The 27,538-nt window shown below is 38.4% G+C and overlaps 1 protein-coding gene across 1 annotated transcript in view; it reads right to left on the reverse strand.

Annotated features, from left to right (window-relative positions):
- The window catches only part of arhgef40 (Rho guanine nucleotide exchange factor (GEF) 40), a 46,402-nt gene extending 19,423 nt beyond the window's left edge, over positions 1 to 26,979 (reverse strand). Inside the window, exons 1-14 of the mRNA XM_022682054.2 lie at positions 26,762 to 26,979; positions 15,005 to 15,094; positions 14,161 to 14,268; positions 11,143 to 11,428; positions 8,974 to 10,285; positions 7,376 to 7,626; positions 7,085 to 7,285; positions 5,885 to 5,999; positions 5,495 to 5,588; positions 4,495 to 4,581; positions 4,293 to 4,409; positions 2,438 to 2,536; positions 845 to 996; positions 470 to 608 (exon numbers count right to left, since the gene is read on the reverse strand). Of these exons, the coding sequence (XP_022537775.2) occupies positions 470 to 608; positions 845 to 996; positions 2,438 to 2,536; positions 4,293 to 4,409; positions 4,495 to 4,581; positions 5,495 to 5,588; positions 5,885 to 5,999; positions 7,085 to 7,285; positions 7,376 to 7,626; positions 8,974 to 10,285; positions 11,143 to 11,428; positions 14,161 to 14,268; positions 15,005 to 15,094; positions 26,762 to 26,764 (3,054 nt within the window). The 5' untranslated portion in view covers positions 26,765 to 26,979. The remainder of the gene's footprint in view (positions 1 to 469; positions 609 to 844; positions 997 to 2,437; positions 2,537 to 4,292; positions 4,410 to 4,494; positions 4,582 to 5,494; positions 5,589 to 5,884; positions 6,000 to 7,084; positions 7,286 to 7,375; positions 7,627 to 8,973; positions 10,286 to 11,142; positions 11,429 to 14,160; positions 14,269 to 15,004; positions 15,095 to 26,761) is intronic.
- Between the last annotated feature and the right edge of the window lie 559 nt (positions 26,980 to 27,538).

The following is a 27,538-nucleotide window of genomic DNA, read 5'->3' on the forward strand; positions in this document are numbered from 1 at the left end:
TTCCTGGAAAACATTTTAAATATAATCACTTGCTTTCCCTCAAATGTTACTGTTATATACTAGTGCATCTCAAAAAATTAGAATATCAGTGAAAAGTTACTTTATTTTAGAAATTCAGTTCAAAATGTAAAACTATTTCAAGCGTTTAGTTCTTTTATGGAGATGCAGATTTTATTTTCCAGCAGGATTTGGCACTATTATATAATATTCAAATTTTCTGAGACACTAATTTTTGGATTTTCATTGGATGTAAGCCACAATCATTAACAATAAAAGAAATAAACGCTTAAAATAGAGTTTTATATTTTGAACGGCATTAATAAAATAAAGTTTTTCAACAGAACGTAGTTACACAGTTATTTCATTTTTTTCTGATTTTATTTATGATTTCACTGTAAAAAATGCACAAATTGGTTACAGTGTAGCTCTAATAATGGTGATTAATATTTTTCGTGTTTATTCTGATCACCTTGTCCAGTCTGTTCACTAAAGCTGCCAGTCTCCCCAGTGCCTCCAGGTCGTGACCCCTCTGGTTGGAGACCCTCACCAGCCGATGGAGCGCGTCGTCCACGCTGTCGTACAGGCTAGAGGTCGCGGATAAAGCGGCCCTTTAACAAAACATCCCAAAAACATCAAATATATAAAGAAAACAGCACAGGAATTTACATAACGAGTAAGTATAAAAGTGATTTACATAATCCCTTCAGTTTTTAACAGAAAACTGTCCGAAACCACGATGCTGAGCCGAGTTCAGAGCACTTACCTCCTCCGGGACGTCTGATTCACCACAAAATTACACAAAACAAACTGTTTTCTCTTTTATTTAGGCAGTTTCTATGGCTACCTGCAGTCTGGCGACTTCTGAGCCAATCCTGAGGTTCCGTTAGCCAGTCCAGCCAGCCAAGCCCCGCCCCTTCTTTGGAGCTCTGTCAGACGCTCATCGGCCAAAACATCCGACATCAGCTGCTTGTGTTTATCAACACTGAGCGGCACAGACTGGGGGGGCGGAGACACAACAGAGAGCTCTGATTGGTCAGGAGGAAAATATGGTTCCAAAAATCAGTCAAATAATATAATAATCATAATGGGTCGTTTTCCCATGCAGGGAGATGCAGGAGGGAGTGCAAGTGGATGGAAAAAAAGGGAACAAATAGAAAAAACAGAAAGAAAACAAACTAATATATATGCATACACATATATATGCATATACATATATTCATATATACCTACATATTCACCTAAACATTCTTTTTATTTTTTTTCCTGTGTGGGAAGCTGCCCAAGTGTTTTTATTAACAGAAATAAATGAACAGAATAATGATAATCAGCTGTTCAAAAAAGTTCGGTAAAAAGCAGAGTAAATTTGCTAATTATTATATGATCATACATATATAATATATTACAAATATCTCAGTGTTTTACTAAATCGAAATCAATAAAGGAGTTCTGGTTTACACTACGTTTTGTGCTTTATTTCTTGTATTTCTATTTTTTTATCATTTCAATTCAAGCCTTAAATTGTATATTCATTATTTGTTCATCTTTAATTATAATGTCTTTTTTTAATTTTTTAACGTTTTTGTTAACTTTGTTCTGTATGACTTAAATGTATTATATTGTAATTTTATTTATTGTAATTCACTGTTTTAAATGATGTAATTAGGTTTCTTTTTGGGTTTAGATTTCATAGCTTTTAATTACTTTAATTATAAGTTCTTTAACTTTAAATCAAGTGATTAGATTTGTACAGTGCTATTAAGTGCTATTAAATAAGTCCTGTTTAAATGTGAAATTTACAGTTTAGAAAATGTGCATTAAAATCATAAACCTGGTGGTAAATTACTGGGAACTGAACCAAACATGATGTTTAAAACATATCTAATGTCTCACCTTCCACCAATCAACCTAAAACCAACCAATCAGTGAACACTGGACGCTCTGTCTCCCCTGAGTACTAACACCTGAACACCTGAACCTGGTTACCTGCTCGTTAGTTCTGCCTGGATAATCCTCACTTCTGTTTAACTCCTGCAGCAGCACTGAATCTTACATGATTTTATTATATAAAACCTGTGGGCCACAGCGGTACTGCTAGTGTGCCATTGGCCAAAGACATTTCTTAATTTTCTGTTTTCCTGAACAGATAATTCCACAATTGGTTACTTGAGAAATCAGCAGATTAATACATAATGGAATTCCAAAAGCTGGAAATAAAATAGATCAAGTGCAGCTCTTTTTCGGATTTATTTATTTTCTTACATAAACTTCATAATAAAGTGTTTTAAGCTTTTAGGGTCAACATATAATCATAACAAAAAGAGGAATAACTGTAAATTATGGATACACTGAGATACCATAAAATCATTTTTGTTATTATATTATTAAAATCTCTATATTATGAATACTATAGTAACCCTATTAATTATGAGCACAGTACCTTAATGCAGTCGGGCAGCGGCTCTGTTTCCATGGACTGCAGCGCCTCCTCCAGCAGAGAGAGGGCGCTCTGGCAGCGCTGGGTCAGCTGCTCCAGGCTCTGTGTGGAGAAGATTATATATGGAGTGCTGTTCAGCTGCTGGGTTATATATAAGTTTATGGGTGGTGTTTTACTGATGCAGCAGAACACAGTTTCTAAATGTGATCTTTTACTGTGGTAAACCCTCAAACCACAGACGGGCCTCGCTCCAATCCCAATCACTCAAGTGCCCTACTGTAGGGAGCAGGAGAAGAAGGGACCTTAATAAGTGCACTCCTCATCAGAGAACACTACAGTAGATCAGTTCTGAGTGAAGAGATCACTGATCCTCAATCAGCTCAATCAGAAATTAATAAAAATATTTCCCCCACTTTTAATTAAGACATAGGAATGAGATTCTAATGTGTGGGAATGAGAAAATTAAGGTCTGGGAAAAAGATAATTAAGGCATGGGAGTTAAATCCTAATACGTGGGAACAAGATAGTGAAGGTGTGGGAAAGAGATAATTAAAGTGTGGGCACAACATCTTGATGCGTGGGAACGAGATAATTAAGGTATGGGAATGAGATAATTAAGGCGTGGGAAAAAGATAATTAAGGTGTGGGAATAAGATCCTACTGCGTAGAAAAAAAGATAATTCAGGAGTGGCAACAAGATAGTTAAGGTGTGGGAACAAGATACTAATGGATGGAAACAAGATAATTAAGGCTTGGGAGTGAGATAATTAAGACATGGGAACAGTACCTAATGCGTAGGAATGAGATAATTAAGGTATGGGAATAATATAATTAAGGCCTGGACCGAGATAATTAAGGCGTGGAAATGAGATCCTAATGAGCGGGAACAAAATATTTAAGGCATGATAAACGAGATCCTAATGTGTGGGAAACAGATAATTGAAGCATAGGAACGAGATCCTAATGTGTGGGAACGAGATATTTAAAGCGTGGGATCGAGAACCTAATGCATGAAAATTAAATAATTAATGCATGGGAACAAAAACCTGATGTGTGGGAACAAGATAATTAAGATGTGGGAACGAGTCCTAATGCAGGGGAATGAGAACATTAAGGCATGGAAACTAGATCTTACCGTGGGGCAGCGAGATAATTAAGGTGTTTGAACAAGATAATTAAGGTGTGACCACGACTTAGGGCATGGGAACGAGTTAATTAAAATGTAGACATTAAGGCATGGTAAGCTTTATTCTTCTCTGGCTATGACTTATGTATCCTGGTTATTAAGTATTCTCAGTCCATAGAAAGTTGTGGCCACGGTCTAATTATCTTATTTACATGCCTTCATTATCTCGTTCCCACACCTTAATAAGTCAAGGCCACACATTAGGATCTCATTCTCACACCTTAATAAGTCGTGGGAATTATGCATGATCTGGTGTGCAGTGTTTTGTGTGGTTAGTGGTGTTTGTTAGCTCTGCTACTCACTGTATGAGCTGAAAGATGTTTTGTTAACAGCGGGATCATCCAGCTATTGGGGTTGAAAGTCTTTAATCTCTTTCCTCCACAGCGAGTGTTAGTCTTATACATTCTACACACATATAACCAGCAAATACTAATGTGAACTGTGAGCTTGCAGCTCTGACTGGCTGCTAACAAGTGATTGGCTACAGCTGTGCACCAACTCTGGAGTTTCAGCTAGTAGTTGGACGAGGCACTGCAGTTTTCAGAATGCTCTCCAGCTCTTTAAGGTGAAGGTTCTGGAAAATGCTCTTCAGGATGGAGGTTGAGCTCTAAAGTATACTAAATTCTAGACTAGTAATTATATATGAAGTAAAATTAAATGTAAATCTCTCACCAGCCTGAAGGTCAGCCAATCAGCATGAGAGTGCTCAAAGTCTCCATCCAGATCCTTGGTCAGCTGCTGCCTGTCCACATACTGCTGCAGGACCCCAGTACCTCTCACTGAATGCACCTGATTAACACATGATTACAGTGTTAGAGTACGTCAGGAAACGTGTGTTAATCAGGTACAGAACGTGGTTACTGTGGTGTTTCACCTCTATTCCATCCAGAGTGGGCGGGGCCGACTCCTGATCTTCTTTTGTGAGAATTAGAACAGAACCAAGAGCTGCTGGTAACTGAGCCTGAAACACACACACACACACACACACATATGTACAAACACACACACACACACACAATTAAATAAAGGACATTCCACTAAATCAGTGCAATTTCTGTCCCCAGGAAATTACATATATTACGTATAAATAACTTTAAAATACATTTTATATTAAGCATAGTGTCTTGAACATTGAACTAATTGCAAAAGTAAGATATCTAATTAAAACATTAATAAAAACTACTTAGAACACTTATAATGCTAAATAATAGCATTTGTAATCTGTCCCCACTCTCTAACTATACACTTTACCATAAATATAATTATTAAAATATATATTTTTTCATAATAAATCCATAATATTTAAGTTAAAAAAATACACATTTTAGTTGTGACCCTGGGTTTTTTCACTCCAGTCCTGTTACCGTAACACTAATATTACCCTGATCATCTGAAAACATCTGGAACATCCTACAGCAGGAAGTCTCATCTACAACAGGAAGTGACATCATCTGTTTCTTCTGAAGATGGGAATGGGAAGACCAGAATTCTCCCAAAAGTTCCCTCATTAGTTTTTCTATATATTTGATCTTATTGTAACTGTAATGACTGAGGAGCTCAATCTCAACACTCAGTCCTGTTACCTAAACTCATTTTTTTTCCTCCCATAAAGTTCAGGCAAGAATAAAATGATAAATACATTTATAAAGGTAAAGAAGTGATAGTTTACAAATGTTAATGTCTTATGTAATAAACATACATATACTGTATAAAAGGGAAATACAGCACTAATTTGAATTTTTTACATGATGTTAATGTCACTTGGTTCTATGAGATTATTGGCTGTTTTCTGTCTAATTTGTGTAAATTCTGAGTTTTCCCATTATCTGATTCCCCAACTAACGTAAATTAATTTATAGACTTTTTTTTTTTACCTTCAGTAGCTTTAGTGCAGAGAGGCAGAGTTCAGGGGGAGGAGCCTGTCTGCTGTCCACCAGTACAGTCAGGCCTTTCTCTCGGGCTGCAGGTCTACAGTTCACAAACAACATACAGAAATAACACACACATTATGAAGGCCGGCGATCGGCAGGCAGAGGTCATGGCACGATGCCCAGTGGTGGAGAAATTAAATTCATCTCTCAGAAACGGCCCTTACATGGAGAGCTGCTCTGAAATAAATAAATAAATTCAGCACGGGAAACGCCCGGTACTGACTGATCGACTGATTACTGTTACTGTATTAAACATCTGCATGATTCCTGCCTTAATTCTTCTAAAAATAATTCATTATATCATTAAAATCATCCAAATTGCACAGGATTTACCTGGTACTGGTGTAAAAACAGGACAACAGCTGCACTACATCACTGACATGGTGACCCTCCTTAGGGACGTGAGCTTCTGTAATAACCAAACCTCGTCCAAGTCTGTCCACAGTACCTACAGAGAGAGAGCAGAACAGAGAATATATCCCTTATTATCATCGATTTGAGCCTAAAAACTGGATCATTCATCATTAAAGAGTAGAGAGAACTTTCTACTCCTTACATTTTAAAAACAGCCTCATTACTCCTACACTGAAAAAAATGATGAGTAAAATTTACTTTAAAAAAAAATTTCACAACTTTCTGCATTTGCTTTTGTTTTTTAAGTAAATTTAATTTCAGATAAATTTAAGTAACTTCAATTACGTTTTAAGACTTAAATATTACATAGAGTAAATAAATGTACTGAAATTCAGTCAATCCTTTCTTTTAGTAAACTTTACTTATTTCCTGCATACAACATTATCTAATTACAATAACCTAATTTATACAACATTATTAGATATAATTTTAGGTAAAACACACATTCAAATATTTACATAATCTCAAAGATGCTAAAAAGAATGTATTACATGCCATCCATGTGTTGAAAGAGTGTAATATGTGTGTTTTAACTAAAAATATTTACATTTCAGAAATTATAATATATTATGTATAATAAATTATTTGAGTAATATTGTATAAATTAAGTAATTGTAATTAGGTAATATTAAAATTAAAAAATTAAGTAAAATTAAAAAATTAAGTAAAGTTTATTAAAAGAAAGAATTGCTTCAGCAATGTAACATTTAAGTCTTGAAATTGAGTTGAAATTAAGTTGTGCACTATAGGACTCTGTGGGCGTGGCCTAAGCTTTTGTTCTTAATGGCTTTATTTTTTCCCCTTACATTACTTTTACTTTTATACTTTTATCAGTTTTGAAACTAGTACTTTTTTAAACATGTTTACTTAAAGAGTAAAAAGCTTGAGTTGATGATCAACTTTTATAGAAGTATTTTATTAAAACCTAGTATCTATACTTCTACCTACAGAGTAATGAATGGAGATGCTTTTCACACCTTTGACTTTATATATTATATTTCAGCAAAGGTTTAGCCACTAAAGGTTATCATTTTAATGATTTTGGTATGGATGAAATGTTGCTTAATTCCCCAAAGTGCTTAAATATGCTGGGCTTGGTTATCTCAGCATGTTGTTTACCTGTCATTATGAACGTTCCTGATTGGAGGAGCTCAACGTCTAAATCCCTAAGCAGAGGAGGAGCTTCAGGAGACAGGGGAGCTTTGGATTGGACAGAAGGTCCTGATGACCCGTCTCCTTCAGGTGAGTGGTCAGGTAAGGATGTGCCCGACTGGGTTTTTGAATCTTTGGTGTTTTCAGATTGAACTTCCAGTTTTTCAGCTGAAGAAAACGTGAAAAAAATTTGTTTATATTCATAAAGCATGAGCTATGAAAAATATATTTGAGAATTTCTTAATAGACTTGACAAACCTGGACTTGTGCCAGCAGATTCAGGCTCTGCTGCGTTGCCATTGGTTAAAACAGGCTCTTTTTCCTGTTTTTTGGGCTCCTCTGGTTGGGCGTCCTCAGAGTGGGAAGGGTTAGCCAGTGAATCTGAGGTGGTGGAGGCTGGGCAGGCCTTGTTTTGGGTCTTTGAGAGACTTTGAGGTTCTCCCTTGTTTTTTTGGTTGGTACGAGCACCGGATTTGCCCTTTCCTTTTCCTTTACCCTTCCTCTTCCGTCTATAACAAAATAAAATTAAATAATTCGCGTATTTCTAAGTAAAACAACAAATACCACCAGTTATAATAATGTTCAGTAAAGGATCTGTACACAGGGGGTTCTGCAGATTCTGCTTTAACCCTAGCAGGCGACAGCGGCAGTCATTTTCAAGATTTGTAGCCGCGATTTAGCAAAATAAAAGTGAAAAGAAGGGATAATAAAAAAAAAAAAGATGCAAATGCACACAAATTATGAAGCAGTGAAGCAATACTCTATATGACTGGCTGCAATAAAGGCTGGACGATATGAATGAAAATTATTTAGCAATATAGAGTAAGACTAAGGTGCTGCCACTAAGATCAGGAGATCACTGGTTCGAATCCCGGTCATGCAGCTTGCCATCAGCAGCCAGAGTCCGAGAGAGTGCAATCGCTCATGCTCTCTCCGGGTGGGTAGATGGAGCTCTCCCCTCATATCTCTCTCAAGGTGATGTCAGTCAGCACAGATACAGCATTTTAGTACTTAAGTACAGTAGTGAAGTAAACATAATACGCCAGTAATTACAGAAACAACATTTTAGTACTACAATACTATTCATGTTTGGTTCTTACTATGTATCTTTTGCTTAATCCTATCGTGCCCTAGGACTTATGACTCTTATTTTGAAGCCTAGAAAAGTTGATTAGCCACAATGCTAACAGTCAAACATGGGGGGATATTATTGACTTGTTACCTGTTAATATGAATGCAGGGTTAGAATTATTTAGTCTAAAATGAAAAAAAGGAGAATGATGATTAGTAGCATCTAAAAGCAAATGTTAACAGTGTATGAGTGTTAAGTGTTTGTGTGTGTGTGTGTGTGTGAACATGCATGTGGGATGTTCAGAGGTGGGTACTTGCAGGTTACATCTACAATATGTACTTGAACATTACATTTATTAACAGAAAATATTTTTGCGCATTTTGCATGTACAAAATGCAACTTTTTTGTAGCAAAATTCATATATTTCAAATGTATTAGTTCATTTTTTGTACTTTTTTGTATTGTTCTATTGTTATAGCCCAGGAAATGGGCTCACTATGGTTGAAACCCATGGACAAGACTTTCTGGTTCCAAGTTGGGCTACCAACACAGACCCCACATGGGCATGTTTCTGGAGAAACAGTCCGTAAAAGTGTGCCAAAGTGTGCCAATATCTGCCAATTGTCTTATTACGAAGAAAACTGCCACTACAGGACATATATAGTAGAGGCTATATAAGCTCTGGTGCAACTCAGCACTTGGATCACAGCTTGGTATTTTACTGCTAATTCAAAATTAGCATTAGCATTTTTCCCTACTCTACCCACCTCTGCAGTTGTTATACCTGGGTGCTCGAAATCCAGCTGCTTTAACTTCCCTTCCTCTGGGACACACGCGTTCCTCCGTCTTCCCAGCATGCTTTTCACTGGCAGCACTGTCGGTACCTGGTTGAGAGGGATTTCTACCTTGATTCTGCTTCTTGAGTTCGTTACAACGTCCCGTTTGATTTTTGGAGTTAGATGAATCTTTGGTTAGGCTCTGAATATTGTACTTGGAGTGTGATTCCTTGTTACGAGAGGAGTCTGCAAGTGGCTTTAGCTTTGTTTCAGATCCGTTGACAGTTTCCGCCAACGTTTTTCTAGAATCTGAAGTGTTGGCATCTTTGGAAGCATTGGCTAATTCTCCTGAACATTTAACTCTACTGTCTAAAGTGCCAGTCGAAGACTTATCGCTCTTAAAAACAGAGTCTAAGTGCAGACCGTGATCTTCAACTGGATGGTCCACCCCTGGATTACCTGCTACAGGTAAGTCTACTTCATTGCAATCCTCAACTCTAGAGCTATGGCCTATTGAGACCCTTCCTTTGGCACTTTCTTCCCAAGGCAAAGTGCTACCAACTCCCTCTCTTTCCTTCCCCACACCAGGCCTCCTCTCCTTGACAGGACCCTTCAAATAAAGTCCCCTGCTTTCCAGACCTAATGGATCAGTACCACCCTCATGCGAGTCCTGTAGGCAAGGAGGGCACGGCCTCCTTTCTCGAGCCAAATTGATAACCCGAGGTGGAGGTCTCGAATTCATCGAATCCCTCCGAGTTGCCCCATTTTCCTTGCCACTGTTGTTGCTGTCCCTCCTTCCCAAGCTTCCAGTCCTTCCCGCAGCATCGCCCCTGCCATACCCCCACGCCTTTCCCTTGCGCAACCGGATTGCCTTGCTCCTCCTGCACAGCGGCAGCGTCTTAGTCTTGCAGATTCCATGCATCTCCAAGTATCGCTGCTTGGGATCGGCGCCACCGTCAGGACCTCCTCGAGGCTCCAGAAGCTCCACATAATCCCCAGAACCATCTGCAACCAGATGATCCTGCCTCAGGCGTCCCAAAGCAGACTCGATCTCGGCTTCGTCCCCATCCGGAGGCAAGTCGTCCTCTTCGTCCCAAGACCAAGAGTCGGCCTCTCCCGAGGAAGAGCCCCACCCCACTCCCAGACCCCCTGTGGTCGGGGAGAGGCATTTAGGGGCTGCAGGGTCTTTGGAGGGATGCTCCAGGCTGGAAAGAGGGTCCGTTGGGTTGTGGAGCAATTTCGGGTACACCACCTCGTCCCAGGGGATTCGCACCACGCCGTCACAAGTGCTGACTAGACAGGTGTCTAAACAGCCACCTCCTGTAAAGAGTGAAGAAAGAACGGTTTGGAAACGAGAAGATTAGAGAATACTTTTGTTTTATCTAATATAAAACTGTCACAATAACATACATTACATCATAGAGTTATCGTTCAAAAAATTGACATGACTTCAATCATTTTAATAGTCGTGATATCGTCCATAGTGTTTGCACTTGCAAAATGCACTTTATATTGCATATTTCGTGACTGTGGGCGTGGCTGCAGTGGCCCGGTAGTGCAGAAGCACAGAGAGAGACGCAGACAAAGGGAGTGAATTAACTCACAATGTACCTTTATTAGAAAAAATACCATCAATCAACACCCAAAACAAACTTACAGAAACATAATAACGGCCCAGTGTGTCTTTATTAGTGGCTTAACTTTACTGTCTTAGGTTTGTGTTGCCTCAGCCTTCCTCTCACCATCAGCATGAAGTGAAGGCTGAGGCAAGGTCTTTATGCCTTGTTCAACGTGGGCCAGCTGGGACAGACCGGGGCTGTAGGTCATAGTGTAGGGCAGACCGGCGGTTCCCTTGCTTCTGCACTTCGCAAAATTAGGTGCAGTTTTAAAATTCTCTTTAAATGTGTTAATTCCTTTGTTATAATACTATGTTATTATTTTATTAGCGCAATCGTTTCTGCAAAATATCGTTTGCAAAAAATTGTTATCGTGACAGGCCTAATCTAATAGCATTTAAACAAAGTTGTCTAAAACCCTGGGAAACTCATATTTCCACCTTCTCTCCTGCAGCACCACTCTTGTTTGGTTCCCTTAGTCTTATCTCCAATCTGCCCAACATAGCAGCATTTCCGCAAATTCTTTTCAGAAAAAAAAATCTTTATCTATAATTTCCTCACCTTCCCTGTTGCAGCCCCGCTCCTTGTTGATGCAGTGCAGCCACTCAGCCGTGAAAACCAGGGGATGCTGGGACTCAGGCACCAGGACCTCCTGGACGTTGCGGCCCCCCGGGGCCAGGCACTTCAGGGCCAGGCGGGGACAACGGGTGGAAAACGGCACCACTTGCAGGTAGAAGTCAGTACTGCGCAAAAGTCTCCAGTCGAGAGTCGAGAGCTGGACCACCACCTTCTCCTCCAGGCACAGCGGCCAACCAGAATGCAGGAACAGACAGCCCAGGTACTGGGACTGAAAGACAAGAAGGAAGTGGAAAAATAATCCTATTATAATGTTTTTTTTTACCAATATAATATGCTATAATTGGGATTTCTTGCTCTAGGGTATCCCCTAAAGTCGACAAGAGTAATTTGTGCTTTGAGTCACCTCTAAAGCACACACCTTACACATGCATTTCTGGACAAGCTGAGAGATACAGACCCGTCACTGGAAATGAAAGAATACTAGAGTAACATTAAATTATTTCACTCAAATATGATGCTACACAACATAACATTTGCATTATAAGGCGCACTTAAAGTCCTTTAGTTTTCTAAAAAATTGTCAGTGCGCCTTATGTATGAACTTTACCAATCAGGTTGTAAGGAGTAGTAAAGCTACTCCGCTGAAGTACAGCATTGTAAATGATTTTCAGTTTAGTTCTTCAGCAGTATTAGCATTAGCTGCTAATCACGCAAAGCACTAGCTCTTGTGCCGTTCAGAGGTGAGTATTATAGGCCTGTAGCCTGCTGCTATCCCCTGATAGCACTACTGTAGCAGCATTAGCATTAGCCGCTAACACAACACTAGCTCTTTTGCTATTCAGAGGTGAGTATTATCGGCCTGTAGCTTGCTGCTAACCCCGGATAGCACTGCTTTTAAATGTCAATCAATCAACCTTTATTATCACTCGGTAAATACATTGAGGGTAACCCTCATTTTCAATGTAGCCGAGCTTACATAAAATTAAAGGGATTGAAAATTAAGTTTAAATTATTAAAACAAGCAAACAATGTAAGATTTAATTAAGAAAAAATAAAATAATTCAATATAAAAGGATATGCAAACAGGCTAAAATATAGAGCAATAAAACAAAGAGATAAATACATAGAATAATAAAATATAAACACAGTTAAAGAAATAAAGGACTAAAATTATAACCACAATTAAAAAAAAGTAAATAATAATATTAATAATAAGTAAAAAAAATATGGAAGAAAATAAATGAAATAAAAAGGTAAAAGGCCAAAAGTAAAGGCCGTAACAAAACAAATAAAAGGATGAAATGAATAAAATTAATACAATAAAAGGGCTAAATGGTAAAACAAAAAATTAAATACATAAAAAATAATAATAAAAATAATCAACTAAAACAGTTATAAGGCTGTCTGAAGGTGGTTATTTATTAAAAGTTTAAAATGATTTAGTGACACCAAATGTGTGAGAAGCCAATGTGATTTGAGATCCATGCGTTTTTATTTTAATTACAGTAAATTATTACTCTTAACCATCTCATTCGCTCACATTAAACTATGTTTTTTTTTTTTTTTTAGAAGCTTCCTTTATCTTTATTTATGGACTAGTCTCTTAGCTCTTATCTTAAAACTAATTCTGTAGTTCTGAACTGGTTTCCAGCTTGTTCTTCGTCTCAGACCTTCTGTAAGAGAGATGTTCTTACCTCTCCGTTTGGATCAGATCTCCTACGTCCAATTATCCAATGATATGTTCCCTCTCTCTATCAGTTCATGCAGCTCACGGGACCTGATTTTATTATGGAGACTGCACACAGCTCCACTGTCGCTCTACCTCTGTCTCTTTACCTCTCTCTCTCTTTACCTCTCTTTAACTCTTCATTCTCTTTTTTTTTTAGATCCAAAAACGCGTCTTTGGTGTTAATACACCACAATACTTTCCACGTCTTTAACTCACTCTCTTCACTGGAACGCTACCTCGTAAACCATCCCCCCCATACCGTCTACACACACCCCTCCGTTATGTCACTGGAACACTCCCTCGTTCCCTCCGTTCCTCTCTCTGTCTACCACAGCCTCGCTTCTATCGCTTCTTCCCTCTCAATGTGGCCCAGTGTTCGGTTTCCCCATCCATCCCTCCATCCCTCCCCCTGTTCTCAATCAATCCTCTATATAACCCCAGACTCTCTTTCTCTTTTCCCATTCCTTTTCCCCTTTTTCTTCCTTTCTTTCTCCCATGAGTTGCAGCCCCCTTTCCCCCTCTCCCTACTTCCCCCTCTCTCTCTCTCTCTTTATGTCTCTCTCTCTTTTTCACACACATATGGTAAGAATTATAGTCATGACTCACAGGCAGCCCCGGCCAGTTCCTCACAGAGACAGTGAAAACAGAGCCGGCTGAGGGCGAGAGAGCGAGAGCGAGGGAGCGAGAGAGAGAGAGAGAGAGAGAATGTGTGTGTGAGTATGTGTGTGTGTTTATATAAGGCAGAAAAAGTGTGAGAGAGTTGTGGAAAAGGAATGAATGAGAAACAGAATGACATTGTAAGCGTAAGGACCGTAATGTGGGTATGTGTGTGAGTGTGTGTGTTTGTGTATCTGTGAGTGTGTGTGTGATGTGTGTATATGTGTGTGTGTGTAGAGGTATGTGGCCGAACGAGCACACGTGTCGCCAGCTGTGAGTAAACATCAGTGTGTATGAGTGTCTGTGTGAGTGAGGATGTCGCTTTAACCCTTTAAGTGGAGTCCGTGTTGGTCAATACTCACATTTTTAATATCAGTATCTGATACATAAGGTTCAGTAACAGGACACTGTAAGCATGGATACGTTGAATTTACTTAAATTACTTGAGGAAACTATGGATCTAATAATTCTGTTAAAACTCAAGGCTGATATATAACCTTAGTTTTGGGGTCATTGAAGCCTTGGTGTTGTTTTTTGTTAATTTTTTTTATTTTGTTCAGATTTTAGATTCCAACAGATTTTTGAAGCAAACAAATAAACAACGGGACACTCACGCAGGCATGCTGCTGGAGTCTGTGGAGAAGATGTTTGGCTGGGATGAAGAAATCCAGGAGATAGCGCAGACTGTCGTGCTGGTAGGTGGACTCCAGGACTGAGAAGACCTGAACACAGAGCGATAGAGCAAGATCAATTCATCAATGGAGAATTATGACTTGGAATAAACTCTTTTGGAGATACAGAACTTTGTTATTAACATTTTATTATTTGATGAATTATTTTACTCATTTTTATGTTTTTTTTTTATATACAGCTCTGGGAAAAAAAATAAGAGACCACTTAAAAAGGATGATGGAAAAAAATCAAGAGGACGATGGAAGTGCTTGAATTTTTGCACCAGGTGTAAAGGCATAAAGTTATCCAAAAGCAGTGTGTAAGACTGGTGGAGGAGAACATGATGCCAAGATGCATAAAAACTGTGATTAAAAACCAGGGTTATTCCCCCAAATATTGATTTCTGAAAATTTTACGAATATGAACTTGTTTTCTTTGCATTATTTGAGGTCTGAAAGCTCTGCAACTTTTTTGTTATTTTAGCAAATAAATTCTCTAAATGAGAATAATTTTATTTGGAATTTGGGAGAAATGTTGTCTGTAGTTTATAGAATAAAACAAACGTAAAAACAATGGAAGTCATGCCTGCTGGGGGATCCAAGTCCAAGTTCAGGGGGTACCTTCCTGAAATTAATTTGACAGGTAATAATAGTGTAATTCTTGTACATAGTCCTATAGAGAACCCTTTTTTCAAAGAGCGCATACTAAACTGCACTCTAATTAAGTCTAGCCTCAGGCTAATTCTAGGTCTGAGAAACTAGGGAAAACAAACAAACAAACACTGACCTGGGAGAGGAGAGGGGGAGCAGTGCTCTCAAACGGGGGGTAGAGGGAGGACAGCGCCCCCTGCACACAGTCCTCCACCGCCTCCGAACCCTGAGAGAAAAAGAGAGAGAGAGAAGAGCAGCAGATACACACGGATGAGTTTACTGCACACTGTGTTTCATTTAACATAAATATTATACACACACAAAACATTCACACAGACCCGGGCGGGGGTGGAGGGGGGGCTGCAGTGCGAGAGAAAGAATGAAGGAATGTGTTGATGAAACGTTGGCAGCTTGTTCCTCTCTTTATAACACACACACACACAAACACACACACACACACACAAACACGCTATTTCCTGTTGTGTGTTCCAGGGACCGTCAAAAACTTCCTGTAGGCCAAACGGCTGCTCTGACCTTTTCAACAGAGACACCGACCCCTACACTTAAAACTCTCTCACACACACACACACACACACACACACACACATGCACACACACACCTGGGTTGGAGCTATACAGTGTGAGGACATACATACATACATACACAAACATACACAAACTATACGTCCAAATATTTGTGGACACCCCTTGTAATGTATGCACACATGTGCAAATTAAAACAGCTGAATGTATTCACGGGAATGGGGTTTCCCCAATATGCTAAATACACAATGAACGGGCCAATAGAAACACTCTAAAACGACTTGTAAATAAAGCTATTTACTTGGAATACTATATTCTTGGAAAGTTAAAATTACTATTGCCATTGTGGTTAATATGCTGCTGGCAGAGTGTTGATTTGTTTTTTTTAGGTGGTTGCTATGGGGTTGTTACACTGTTCCAAGCAATTGCTAGGGTGTTGCTTTATGTTATGAGGTTGCTATGATATACCAGGTGGGTGCATTAGGGTTGGTATGCTCTTCTATGTGGTTGGAAAGGTGTTCTAAAAAGTCACTATTACCTTTGCTAAGTGATTACTATGTCATCCCATGTGGTTGCTGGTAGAGAGGTATTATGGTTTTCTAGGTGGTTGCTATGGGATTGCTACACTGTCCCAAGCAGTTGCTAGGGTGTTGCTACGTTCTGAGGTTGCTATGATATTCCATGTGGTTGCTGGTTTTCGATATGGTCGCTATGGGGTTGTTACACTGTCCCAAAGAGTTGCTAGGGTGTTGCTTTTGTATTCCTATGTATTGCACTTGCTATTATGTCCCAAGTGGATGCTAGGTTATGTTGCATGTGGTTGATAGGGTGTTGCTAAGCTATTCTTAGGGTGTTCCAGGTGAGTGCTGTAAGGTTGCTATGCAATTGCTAGCTATTTTCTTCCATGTGATTGGAATGGTGTGCTAAAATAATACTATTACCTTTGCTAGGTGGTTACTATGTTGTCCAATGTGGTTGTTATGGTTTCCTAGCTGGTTGCTATGGAGTTGCTATGCTGCCCTAAACAGTTGCTGGGGTGTTGCTTTTGTGTTCCTATGTATTGCTATGATGTCCCATGTGATTGCTAGGTTGTAGCCAAGTCCTTCCTATGGAGTTCTGAAAAGTTATCTTTACCATTGCTAGGTGGTTACTATGCTGGTCCATGTGGTTAGTAGGGTGTTATTATGTAGTGGCTATGGTGTCCTAGGTGGTTGCTATGTTGTCCCAGGGTGTTGCAATGTGACTGATAATTGTGGCAACAATGTAACAAGTGGTTTCAAGGTTGTTGCTAGGTACCCAGGTGGTTGCTATGCTTTTGCTTGCTACATTCTTCCATGTGGTCGCAAAAAATGATGTTGCAATGGTTTTACAAGGCAGTAGTGTTGCTAGGCAGTTGAAATTGATGCTCCAAAATGACTTGAATAAAATGTTTTTACTACATTTGAATACATTTGTTGAACAATCAAACCTGCAGCTTTCTTTAAAAGCTCTGTACGAACTCTAGACCTGAGTTTACTGGTGTTTCTCTGGTTTCTCTACGAAGTTAGAAGCTAAAACTGTAGTAGTGTAGAACACCACGCCCACACACACATTCACACACCCTGTAAACTCTCCCCTGTGTAAAATATAAAGTATGTGGACGGCAGGAAAAAATGTACAGGACAGATTTCTTCATAAAGACTTAAACACACACAGTGTTTACTTTACTGCTGCATAGCGACCCACCGCATTTTCTCCCATTTCCCTCTTTCCATTTTCTGCCTCTCTCTCTCCTCTCACTTCTCCTTCCATCTGTTCAGCTCCCTCTCTCTCTCTTTTTTTCTCTCTTCAGTGTCCCCTACCTCCCTCAATATCATCTGATAATAATTACAGTACTCCATTCTCTGGAGAAGGATCTCGTTGGGAGATCCAGTAAAGCCAGGGAACAGCGGGGAAAAGAGGAGGTGGAAAAAAGCGAGGGATGACTGGGAAACTCGGGCCAGAGCTGATTTTTTATGAAAGGCTCAAAAAAAGAGAGGGATGAGGGCAACGAGAGGAAAGAAAAACAAACTCAGAGAGGAAAGAAAGTGTAAAAGAGAGAGTGAGGGAGAGGTAAGAGAGGGAAGAGAAGGAGGACGAGTGTTGAGCATGAAATGTGGTATAAAAGGACAAAGCTGCACTTAGGGTGTTTTCACATCAGCATCATTTAGTCCGGTAAAAAAAAATCTGATTTAATTGCACTCTTGTTGAGGTTTATTTCAGCAGTTGTAGAAACAGTAACCAAACTCAGGTGCGGCTCCAGAGCGATCTGTTTGACTATCAAATACATTCTTCATGTTTGAGCTAAATGGCTGTTCAGGTGCTGTTTAACCTGATTTATAACTCACTGCACTGAAAACATTCACTGAAATACTGTTTATACTACTCCGTGATGCAAAACCTTCTTCCTGTATTTACTTTTTTATCCCTGACTCAAATAGCTCTGACCAATAAGCAGAAAAACGTGCTCACGCGGTTTGTTGTGATGCATTTTCTAGCACCTGCATTTTTCCTTGTATGAAACAAAACCAAGAATAAGAATAATAAACAGGTGTCTCAGATTCACTTCCTAATGCAAAAGCATAAAATCTTAGGCATTTCAACATTTTCAGTTTAAAGTGGAGTGTTACTACTGTTGCTGCAAGATATTGGATAAAAAATTATATTGTAAATGTCCTTTTTTGAACTATATATATCACGATATTAAACAATGCAGGGCCCATGACATCACCAGTCCCGCCCCCACCCATGCGCTGTCTCGCGTCCGGCCGATCAAGAACCCGAGGAAAACAACAGCAAAACAACAGTACTCAGCCCTTAAATCAGGCATTTAAATGGCATTTTAAAAGGTAAATAAGAGCTGGAAATATCTGCACCGCAAAACTGTGCTGAACTGAGGTGCACAGCTTTCAACATGTGCTCACGTTTACTAGCATGTGCCCAACCATGTGGATGGCAGCAGCAGCCTGTCACTCACACAGACACAGAGACAGCGCTGTGTATCTACTTCTTGTGTCAAGGATCAAAACATTGCATTGTATTGTAGAGCTACTTTTAGTGTTCCTCCTGGTGACTGCTAGACATGCCTCTACAATGTGCATTTATTAAATATCACAAAATCAAAGGATCATAATGTCATAATTTTCATGGACAACGTATTGTGATATCATGTCGTGAGACCCTGTGGTTCCAATATCTAATCGACATACGTATCGTATCGCCAATTTTTTGCCCATAAACAGCCCTAGGTTGAGGACTCGGCTCTAGGAATCTGACTTCCCTGCATCTCAATCTGATCTTGAATGCCTTTGCTCTTTTTAAAGCACTTGATAACTCAATTGCTGCACAAAGGCCTTCTTGTTTTTGAGCACAAAACTACCAGCACTGCAGCAGTCAAAACAGCCAGGCTATGCAGAGAAGCACACAGCTTAACGACACACCACTGTCCAACTGCGCTTTACTGGAGCAGACTGGTCTCTGAATAGCGAGCTTTTGTTAGAGCCTGATTGTTGGAGTTTGTGGTGCAGAATCACTGGAAAAGAAGAAAGAGGGAGCTGCAATTGGTGTTAGACAGTAAATATACTTTCATGCCAAAAGTACACGGTACTAATATTGTGTCCCATGTCTTTTGTCACTGCACTGACCTTTGGGATAAGTGTCTGGGGATTCTGGCATTAAACGTGGATGTGGAATCTGGATTTCTGCCAAGGACAATTTCAGCCAGAAACAGCCGATCACCATCATTACCAACCACTACAAGGAATGCACGATGATGACAGAAATATATTGGTATCGGCCAATAATTGTTTTTAGTTTAATCACTGGCATTGGCTGATATGGCCAATATTTCAAAGCAATACTTGCTGATATATATTTATTTACTACTTTACATTCATATTTAAGCTATTTTTATGTATTCTGATTAGTTTTAAAGTTATACCAGCGTGTCTAGTTTCTCTGCAAGTTATAAATGTGTAAATCAGTATCGACATGTTCAGATATCAGCCCAAAATTCCCACATTGTTGCATCCCTAAATATTATGCTTTTATAACATATTTCCATCCATCTACACCAACTATCAGGCCCCGCTTCAGCTCCCAAAAATTACACAATCTTTCCGTGATCATGCTTGATAATGATAAAATCAACCTCACTCACAAGATAACACCTCACAACCTAAGCGGTTCTATCATGGACCGAGACAGATGGGATGGACATAAATCCAGGTTCTAACTTTAATTCAATAAAAGAGTAAACTACAGCAAATAATACAAGAAAACTAAACTGACAAGACTAAATACTAAAGACCCCCCAAAAAAACAAAAAAAGTATAACAAAACTAAGACAACAAGAAACAAGAAACACACAAACCTGACTAAGCAAACACAAATAATATACAAAAACGATCCACAGCACATAAGAAAACAAAAGACTCCACAAGAAACACTAAAACAAAGGAGCTTATATACATGAGGAGGGTGAGGAACACCTGGGGAAGGAAACGAGGGGGCGGGGTTAAAAAAAACAAGACACAAGTTTTCAACACTAATGGCTAGGGCGAGGCTAAGGTGGAGACAGGATAATAACACAGGCCACGTGTTCTAAGAGCACATGGGGGAGGAAAACAAAACAGACTGAAAGGCAGAACAGAAACAGAAAGAACAGAAAAGGAAACACACAGGACACACAAAGGCTGAAGGTGTGACAGGTTCTATGATTCAATGCTTCTTATCATATGTCCAATCTTTAAACCAATAGGCATGTCTTGATAACTGTCCTAGTTAAATGTCCCCCTCCCACCGTCAGTGTGTAGTCATTTTCCTGTATGCTACAATCTCTTATGTATGCCTTTTGTATATCTTATGTAATGGTTGACTGCCTGGCTTCAGTGTTGTAGGCTGTAAGAGCAAGTTAACCCTTTATTTGCTGCTGAGAGTGGCTTTATATTGGCTGAAGGCCAATTGTGAACTAATTTACAGTAGAATTATGATATTTGAAAAGGTGGCATCTGTTATTAAATTCATACCAGATTCAATAAAACAGTATTTCACTGTAATTTCACAGTGCAATTTTGTTTTACAGTGTAAATACTGTAATCTAGGAACTAAAGCTACACTAAAGCCTTCACGTTCACCTTCACTGAGTTTCTGTCTGGTCTGATCTGAACTGCTGCTGATATTCTATCTGATCTCGTACCTAGCCAGAGAACACACACGTTTCCTGCGTTCTGGAGAGTTCCCCGGCCTCCAGCACAATGGAATGATCTTTGTTCTGGAAGCGGCCGCTGTGTTTGAGGTGTGGAACGGGGGCTGCTCTGGCGGTGCTGTGGCTGAACAGTCAGTCATGAGTGCACCGAGCTGCACAATGCACTGTCACATGCCGTCTCCCGACATAATGCCCTTTCAGGGGTCAAAACCACCAGCCTAATCATTCCATAGCCCGAGAGCAGAGGCATCTACAGGTCAAGAGTGACTGGAAGCTCATTTTCAGGTTGCTAGGGTGTTGCTAGAGTGGATGCTCTGATGTCCAATGTGCTTGTGAGGGTGTTGCTAATTCTATATTCTATAATCCTATATGGACCTAGATTTATATATCGTCGCTGTCCTATGAAAAACACTCATCTCCATTTTTGTCGATTTTTAGTTTGCTACATAATTTGAACAGACAAACTGTTCCTTACTCTGTGCCAAAATTTCCTGATGAACGGACCAATAGAAACTCTTCAAAATGACCTAAAATAAACTCTTTTTACATTGACTTCCATTGAAAGGTTACAAGGTTTTTTCTCTCTCCTGTAAAGTTGCTGTTTTGGAGATAAGTGTTTTTTATTGGACAGCGATGATATAATTCTATATAGAAAAAAATATATAATGCAATACAGATGTGTGCTGTGTCTCAGTTATGTGGCTCCCTCCTCAAATAGATAGATAGATAGATAGATAGATAGATAGATAGATAGATAGATAGATAGATAGATAGATAGATAGATCACGTTTTAATACATCCAACATTAGGCCTGTCACAATAATTGCAATATCAATTTATTGTACGATAAATGAACATGACCTCAATAATTTTTGAAAATCGTGATATCGTCTATTGTGTTTATTTGTATGTTTGTTCAAATATATAACAGTGAACAGTATTTTAGCCAGTGCCATGCTTCAATAACTGTGACTCCATAACATACACACAGTGTAGAATAAAGTAGGTGAAGAAATAAGTATATAATTCCCAAACTAATTGTAAGTGTATAAAAAGTGTATATTACTTTTTAAGCTATTCTGTTCTCATTATGTCAGTGGCATTTAATAGTCTTAAAATTCCAAAAATATTGTGTATCGCAATAATTTCTTGGACAATATATCGTCCACAAAAAAATCATATCATAACAGGCCTACCTAAAATACATTTCACAATAGAGGTTTCCTTTAAGATCATTTTTATTTGCATTTGATGGATTAATGGGGTTCACTAGAAGCCAAACTGAGTGATAATGACTGAGATATCATATGCAGTGGGTCAGCTTTTCTATGTCTGTGTGTATATGTGGTACAATCTATCCAGTGGGGTGTGTGTGTGCAGAGGGGGTTTCTTCAGGGGCTGTGGGTATGTGGCTCTTCCGTTTAACTTCCTGTCTTTCTCTCCAGCCTGAAAACTTTCAGCTTCTGACGGAAGAGTCTGGAGACTTCCTCCAAACAGAAAGAGAGAGAGAGAGAGATAGAGAGAGAGAGAGACGGGTGGTGGGGCTGAGAGAGGGAAAGTGAGACTGACCCAGACAAGGAAAGAAAGCTGTGACAGAAAGCAGATCCCAGAAATAGAATAAGAGTCTGAGAAAATATTGCAAAAACTGGACGACTAAACAGCTCCATACAAACATATCTGAGCAGATAAGGCTCCGTCCACTACTGTCTTGTTTTATAGAAATTATTGCATGACCAGACCATGCTAAAATACATACAATCTAAATTTAGAGTTTGGTAATAAAGTAAAATAATATTTCCTTACACAATTAGGTGGGTAGAATGGCGTTACTATCATTCCCAGCCAGAATGCTGATACTGCACTATGTAACTTTAGTGGAGCTGTATGAGATCTATATCCAGGACTGCGTGCATTAAAGCTCTCATTTCATCATTTTTCATTTATTTTCAAATGTCTAGTTGTTGTCTCTAGTATAAATGAATGCCATGTAAACTTTTTTTTTTTTTTTTTTGTAAAAAAGTGCTTTGGCGATCCGTTATAATCGTGCTTAAGTCCTGTGGAATATTCTCATGAATATTCAAACATGCAAAAATATTGCCTCTGATTGGCTAACAGCACTGCGACACCAGCAAGATGGACAACAGTTAGTAAAATAAAGACATTTTTACACTAATAAAAGTCTTTGCAATGTCATCATATGTTACTTTACAACATGTGTAATAATGCCCTGCTAAGTGCAGTTCAGCCTCTGACCTAGAGTTTTAGAGTCTCTGTAAAACACCAAATCCACCGGAGATCCTATTTAAAACCTACAGTATAGTTACACACAGAGGTGGGTAGTCCAGGTACACAGAGTTAAAATCCAACCCAGGGTGGATTTTGTACTTTTAACTAGTGTAAACAGAACTGTTCTAAACATCTATATACCTACCTATCTCAAATGTACTTGGCTGGTGGTGTTTTTCCTCCATAGACAAATTCTAACTATTTGTTTCTTAGCTCTGAATTACTGGGTAAAGCATAAAACACTGATGTGTTATTAGCACAAATAACACAGGAATGAACTGCCATGCTGTTCCTAGCGCTGTTAGGCAGTCGCGAGCTGAGGTGGGCGAGGACATGAACCCCCCTGGGTTCCTACGCCACTATGCGTAGTGTAAAAGCATGTTGTTAATCTAGATACCAGCTGTAATCTGTGCCAATAACCCAAACATTATATTAGTGTACTGTTTTAAGCCCAGCTGGTGAGGTTACTCATATATAGAAAATTATACTTGGCCAGTTTAACCCAGTGTTTAACCCAGTGTATGTTCTGCAGTTCTACAGTGATCCAGTGCTGGAGTGTGGGTTGTGGAAATGACCCAAACTGGGCTGTTCCCATCAGTGCAGACGTCTATACTCATGAATTAATGTCCCGACAGCTATTGTTTTGGGTGTGTGTATGTGTAGGGAGGGGGGCTTTCCATCCCTCTTACCTCTCACAGCTGAAAGTGAATCATCTCTCTTTCCCACTCTCCCTCTCTCTCTCTCTCTGTCATTTTCCTTCCCTCGCTTTTCCTTCTCTTCTCTTCCAATGTGGAAAATGCAGCATCACCCAAACCACCACCATGGCTCTCCAAGTCTCTGAAAATAAAGCAGGCTTCTCTCTCTCTCCCTCTCTTTCTCTCTCTCTCTCTCTTTTGCTCTCTCGCTTTCTTCCTTGCTTTGCCAAAATGCTCCACCCTGTCCCACACACACCAAACACAGGCTTCAGCATTATAAAGCGTTTTTTGGGGGCCTGTGTTGACGCAACAGTCTGCAATCTCCCTCCTCGTCCAGCCGCTGGGTTTAGCTCTGGTGCTGATGATTAAAACTGCAGTCTGTTTGGATGAATAGCGGTTTGTTGTGCTCCACCTCGGCCCTGCAGCCTCCTGCACAAAGCTCCACACGCTCAAACTCCACACAACACACTCCTCTCCACACATCTCTCCAACACACTCCAACAGACCTGACCCTGTCTACCAGTAATGACCTGACCGGGGGAATTCCACCTATTTTACACAAGCCCTGCAGAACTGAGTGGAGGAACACATTCAGAGTGAGGGGAAACTGCTGTAAAACTGAACTGAGGTCTCAGTCACCATGACCTCAACACAAATACAGCCATTTTTTTTTACTAATCAATACCACCAGATAACCTACACAAGTGTGTTGAGCTTAAAAATACAATGATGATTATCATAGAGAATATATATATTACCTGCATGTATCCCTTCCTCTTAAAAAATATGTTTGAAGTTACATATGAATGAAGTGAATAATTTATAATTTATAGTTACAGACCAGTAATATTGTGATTCATTTATAGTAGATTTATAGTAGATACTGAATCATTCATAGTAGGAATTACATTTTTATAGTACAGCAGACACAAATGCATATCTATTTAGTTGGCTAGCAGTTGCCATCTATTGATGACTTATTTAAAGTAGATATTGAACTAAATTTTAGTAGTTACTGAATTATTTATAGTAAAAATGGAATCATTTATAGCAAATATTAAATAATTTACAGCAGTTACTAACTAATTTTATCATTTATTTCTGCAGCAATTTTCTTTTAATCTAATGAAGTTTATCTATTTATCTATCTATCTATCTATTTAGCTAGCTAGCAGTTTATGGCTCATGTAGGTATTGAACAAATTATATTACTTACTACATTATTTATAATAGAAATGGAATCATTTATAATGCATACTGAATCATTTGCAGTTGACACTGACTCATTGAATCATTTAATTTAGTATCAATTTAATTTCCATGGAAACTAATGAAGTATCTATCTATCTATCTATCTATCTATCTATCTATCTATCTATCTATCTATCTATCTATCTATCTATCTGTCTGTCTGTCTGTCTGTTCATCTATCTATCTATCTATCTAGCTAGTTATCTAGCAGTCTATGACTCAAAGTAGATATTTAAAGTACTTAAAGTAGATACTGAACAAATTATAGTAGTTACTGAATTATTTATAATAGGAATTTAATCTTTTATAGCAGTTACTGAATCCTTCATAGTAAATAATTAATAATAAGTCAAATTAAAATTCTAAACGAGTCTAGAAGTCTTGTGGTAATAAAGAAAAGGAAATAAATATGTGTATTATAATTATATTGAATACTTGTAACACTTTCAAAATAAAAGTTCTGCAATACTGTAAATCTTATTTACACTCTGACATTCACAGACACTCTTCTGTAAGCTTTATTAAAGTAACTAAAGGAAGTAACCAGTTTAAGAAGATTTCTGCTTCACCACGACACCACAACTTCTCCAAACCAGCCTGCAGACAGACACCACTGACCCTGTGAAGATCAAAACACCCTGAGGATCTGAGGTCATCGTCCTCTATAAACTGCACTTTCTCCATCACAGCAGCAGCTCTTCCTGAAGCTGCTCCAGAGCAGGGAATCCCCCGACCCCTGCAGGGTCTCACAGGACCAGTCAGAGATAAGCAGAGGAAGCCGAGTCCGCCGAGCTATCAGACAGATCCCTCTGATCCACGCTTTATCTGTCTGCCCCTTCCTCCATCAGACAACATTAAAAAACATGAGGGGGGAAAACACCAGACAGGATAACAGCAGAGCCATGCAGGTAACTGCTGTGAATGATTCAGTAACGACTACAAACATACAAATGATTCAGTTTCTACAATTAAATGTGAAATAAATTATTATACTGTAAATTATTCAAACCTGTTTAAAATGCCTTAGTATGTATATTTTATGTTATGATTCACTATACACTAGAAATGATTCAGAATCTATGATACATGATTCAGTATCTACTAAAAAGATTCAGTATACACTATAAATGATTCAGTATTATGATACATGACTCAATATACTCTTAAATGATTCAGAATCTATGATACATGATTTAGTATGTACTAAACAGGATCAAAACACACTACAAATAATTCAGTATCTATGATACATGATTCAGTATGTACTAAACAGGATCAGTATACACTACAAATGATTCGGTATCTATGATACATGATTTAATATACACTTAAATGATTCAGAATATATGATACATGATTTAGTATGTACTAAACAGGTTCAATACACACTACAAATAATTCAGTACACATTATAAATAAATCAGTATCTACTAACAGATTCAATATACACTAAAAATGATTCAGTATTTACTAAAACGATTTAATATGTAATATAAATGATTCAATGTCTACTTAAAAGATTCAGTGTCTTTGATACATGATTCAGTATGTACTAAAAAGCTTCAATATACACTATAAATGATTCAATATCTACTAAAAAGATTCATTATACACTATACATGATTCAGTATGTACTAAAAAGATTCAATATACACTGTAAATGATTCAATATCTACTAAAAAGATTCATTATACACTATACATGATTCAGTATGTACTAAAAAGATTCATTATACACTGTAAATGATTCTGTATCTATGATAAATGATTTGAATACGATTCAGTACATGGTTAAATGATTCTGATCTACTACAAATGACTCAGTATAAACTGAACTGATTCAGGGTAATAATTCTGCTGCAGGAGAGCAGAGTTCTGCAGCAGGAGTAACTCACCATGGCTGAGCTGGACTGTGTGGACTCTCTACATTGCGGTGATTTGCTGCTTCCTGTGGTCCGTAAACTCAGAATTCCCGGGTTTAATCCTCTCAGCGGGTCAGTAAACAGATAAACAGCCGGACTGACCCGGTTAGTCCGCAGAACTCCGGGATTCCGCCGCGACTCCGCGCCTCAGAACCGCTCAGACCAACTAACTTCACCAGCTTCTTAATCCACCAGTATTCATACAAGCCCCGCCCTCCTGCGCAAGGATTGGCTGAAATCTCACGCTAAGCGCTGTGATTGGTTAAAGTTCTTACTCAAAGTACTTCTGGGTAGTCTTTGTCTAAAAATTAAATAAAAAAAAAGCTGTATGTACTTTTAATTATTTACCTAAAACAGTATCCACCAATGATTTTGTTTAACATTTTTAATATTTATTAATTATTATTAATTTATTTATTTACTTTTTTACTTTACAGTATCTAATGCATTTTTATTTTATTTTTATTTGTATTATTTTAAATGATTTTATGTGATTCAAAAATTTAAACCACAGAAAATCTGTATTTACTTTTAATAATCAACCAAAAACTGTATCTGCCAATGATTTTATTTAACATTTTTAATATTTATTTATTTATTCACTTATTTGGTTTTCTGACTTGTTTTACCTTACAGTATCTTATGCATTTTTATTTTACTTTTATTTAAATTATTTTTTTATTATTTATGTGATTCAAACATTAAAACCATAAAAGCTGTATTTACATTTAATAATCAACCTAAAACTGT

Source organism: Astyanax mexicanus, chromosome 25 (assembly GCF_023375975.1).
Source record: "Astyanax mexicanus isolate ESR-SI-001 chromosome 25, AstMex3_surface, whole genome shotgun sequence".
Taxonomy (NCBI): domain Eukaryota; kingdom Metazoa; phylum Chordata; class Actinopteri; order Characiformes; family Acestrorhamphidae; genus Astyanax; species Astyanax mexicanus.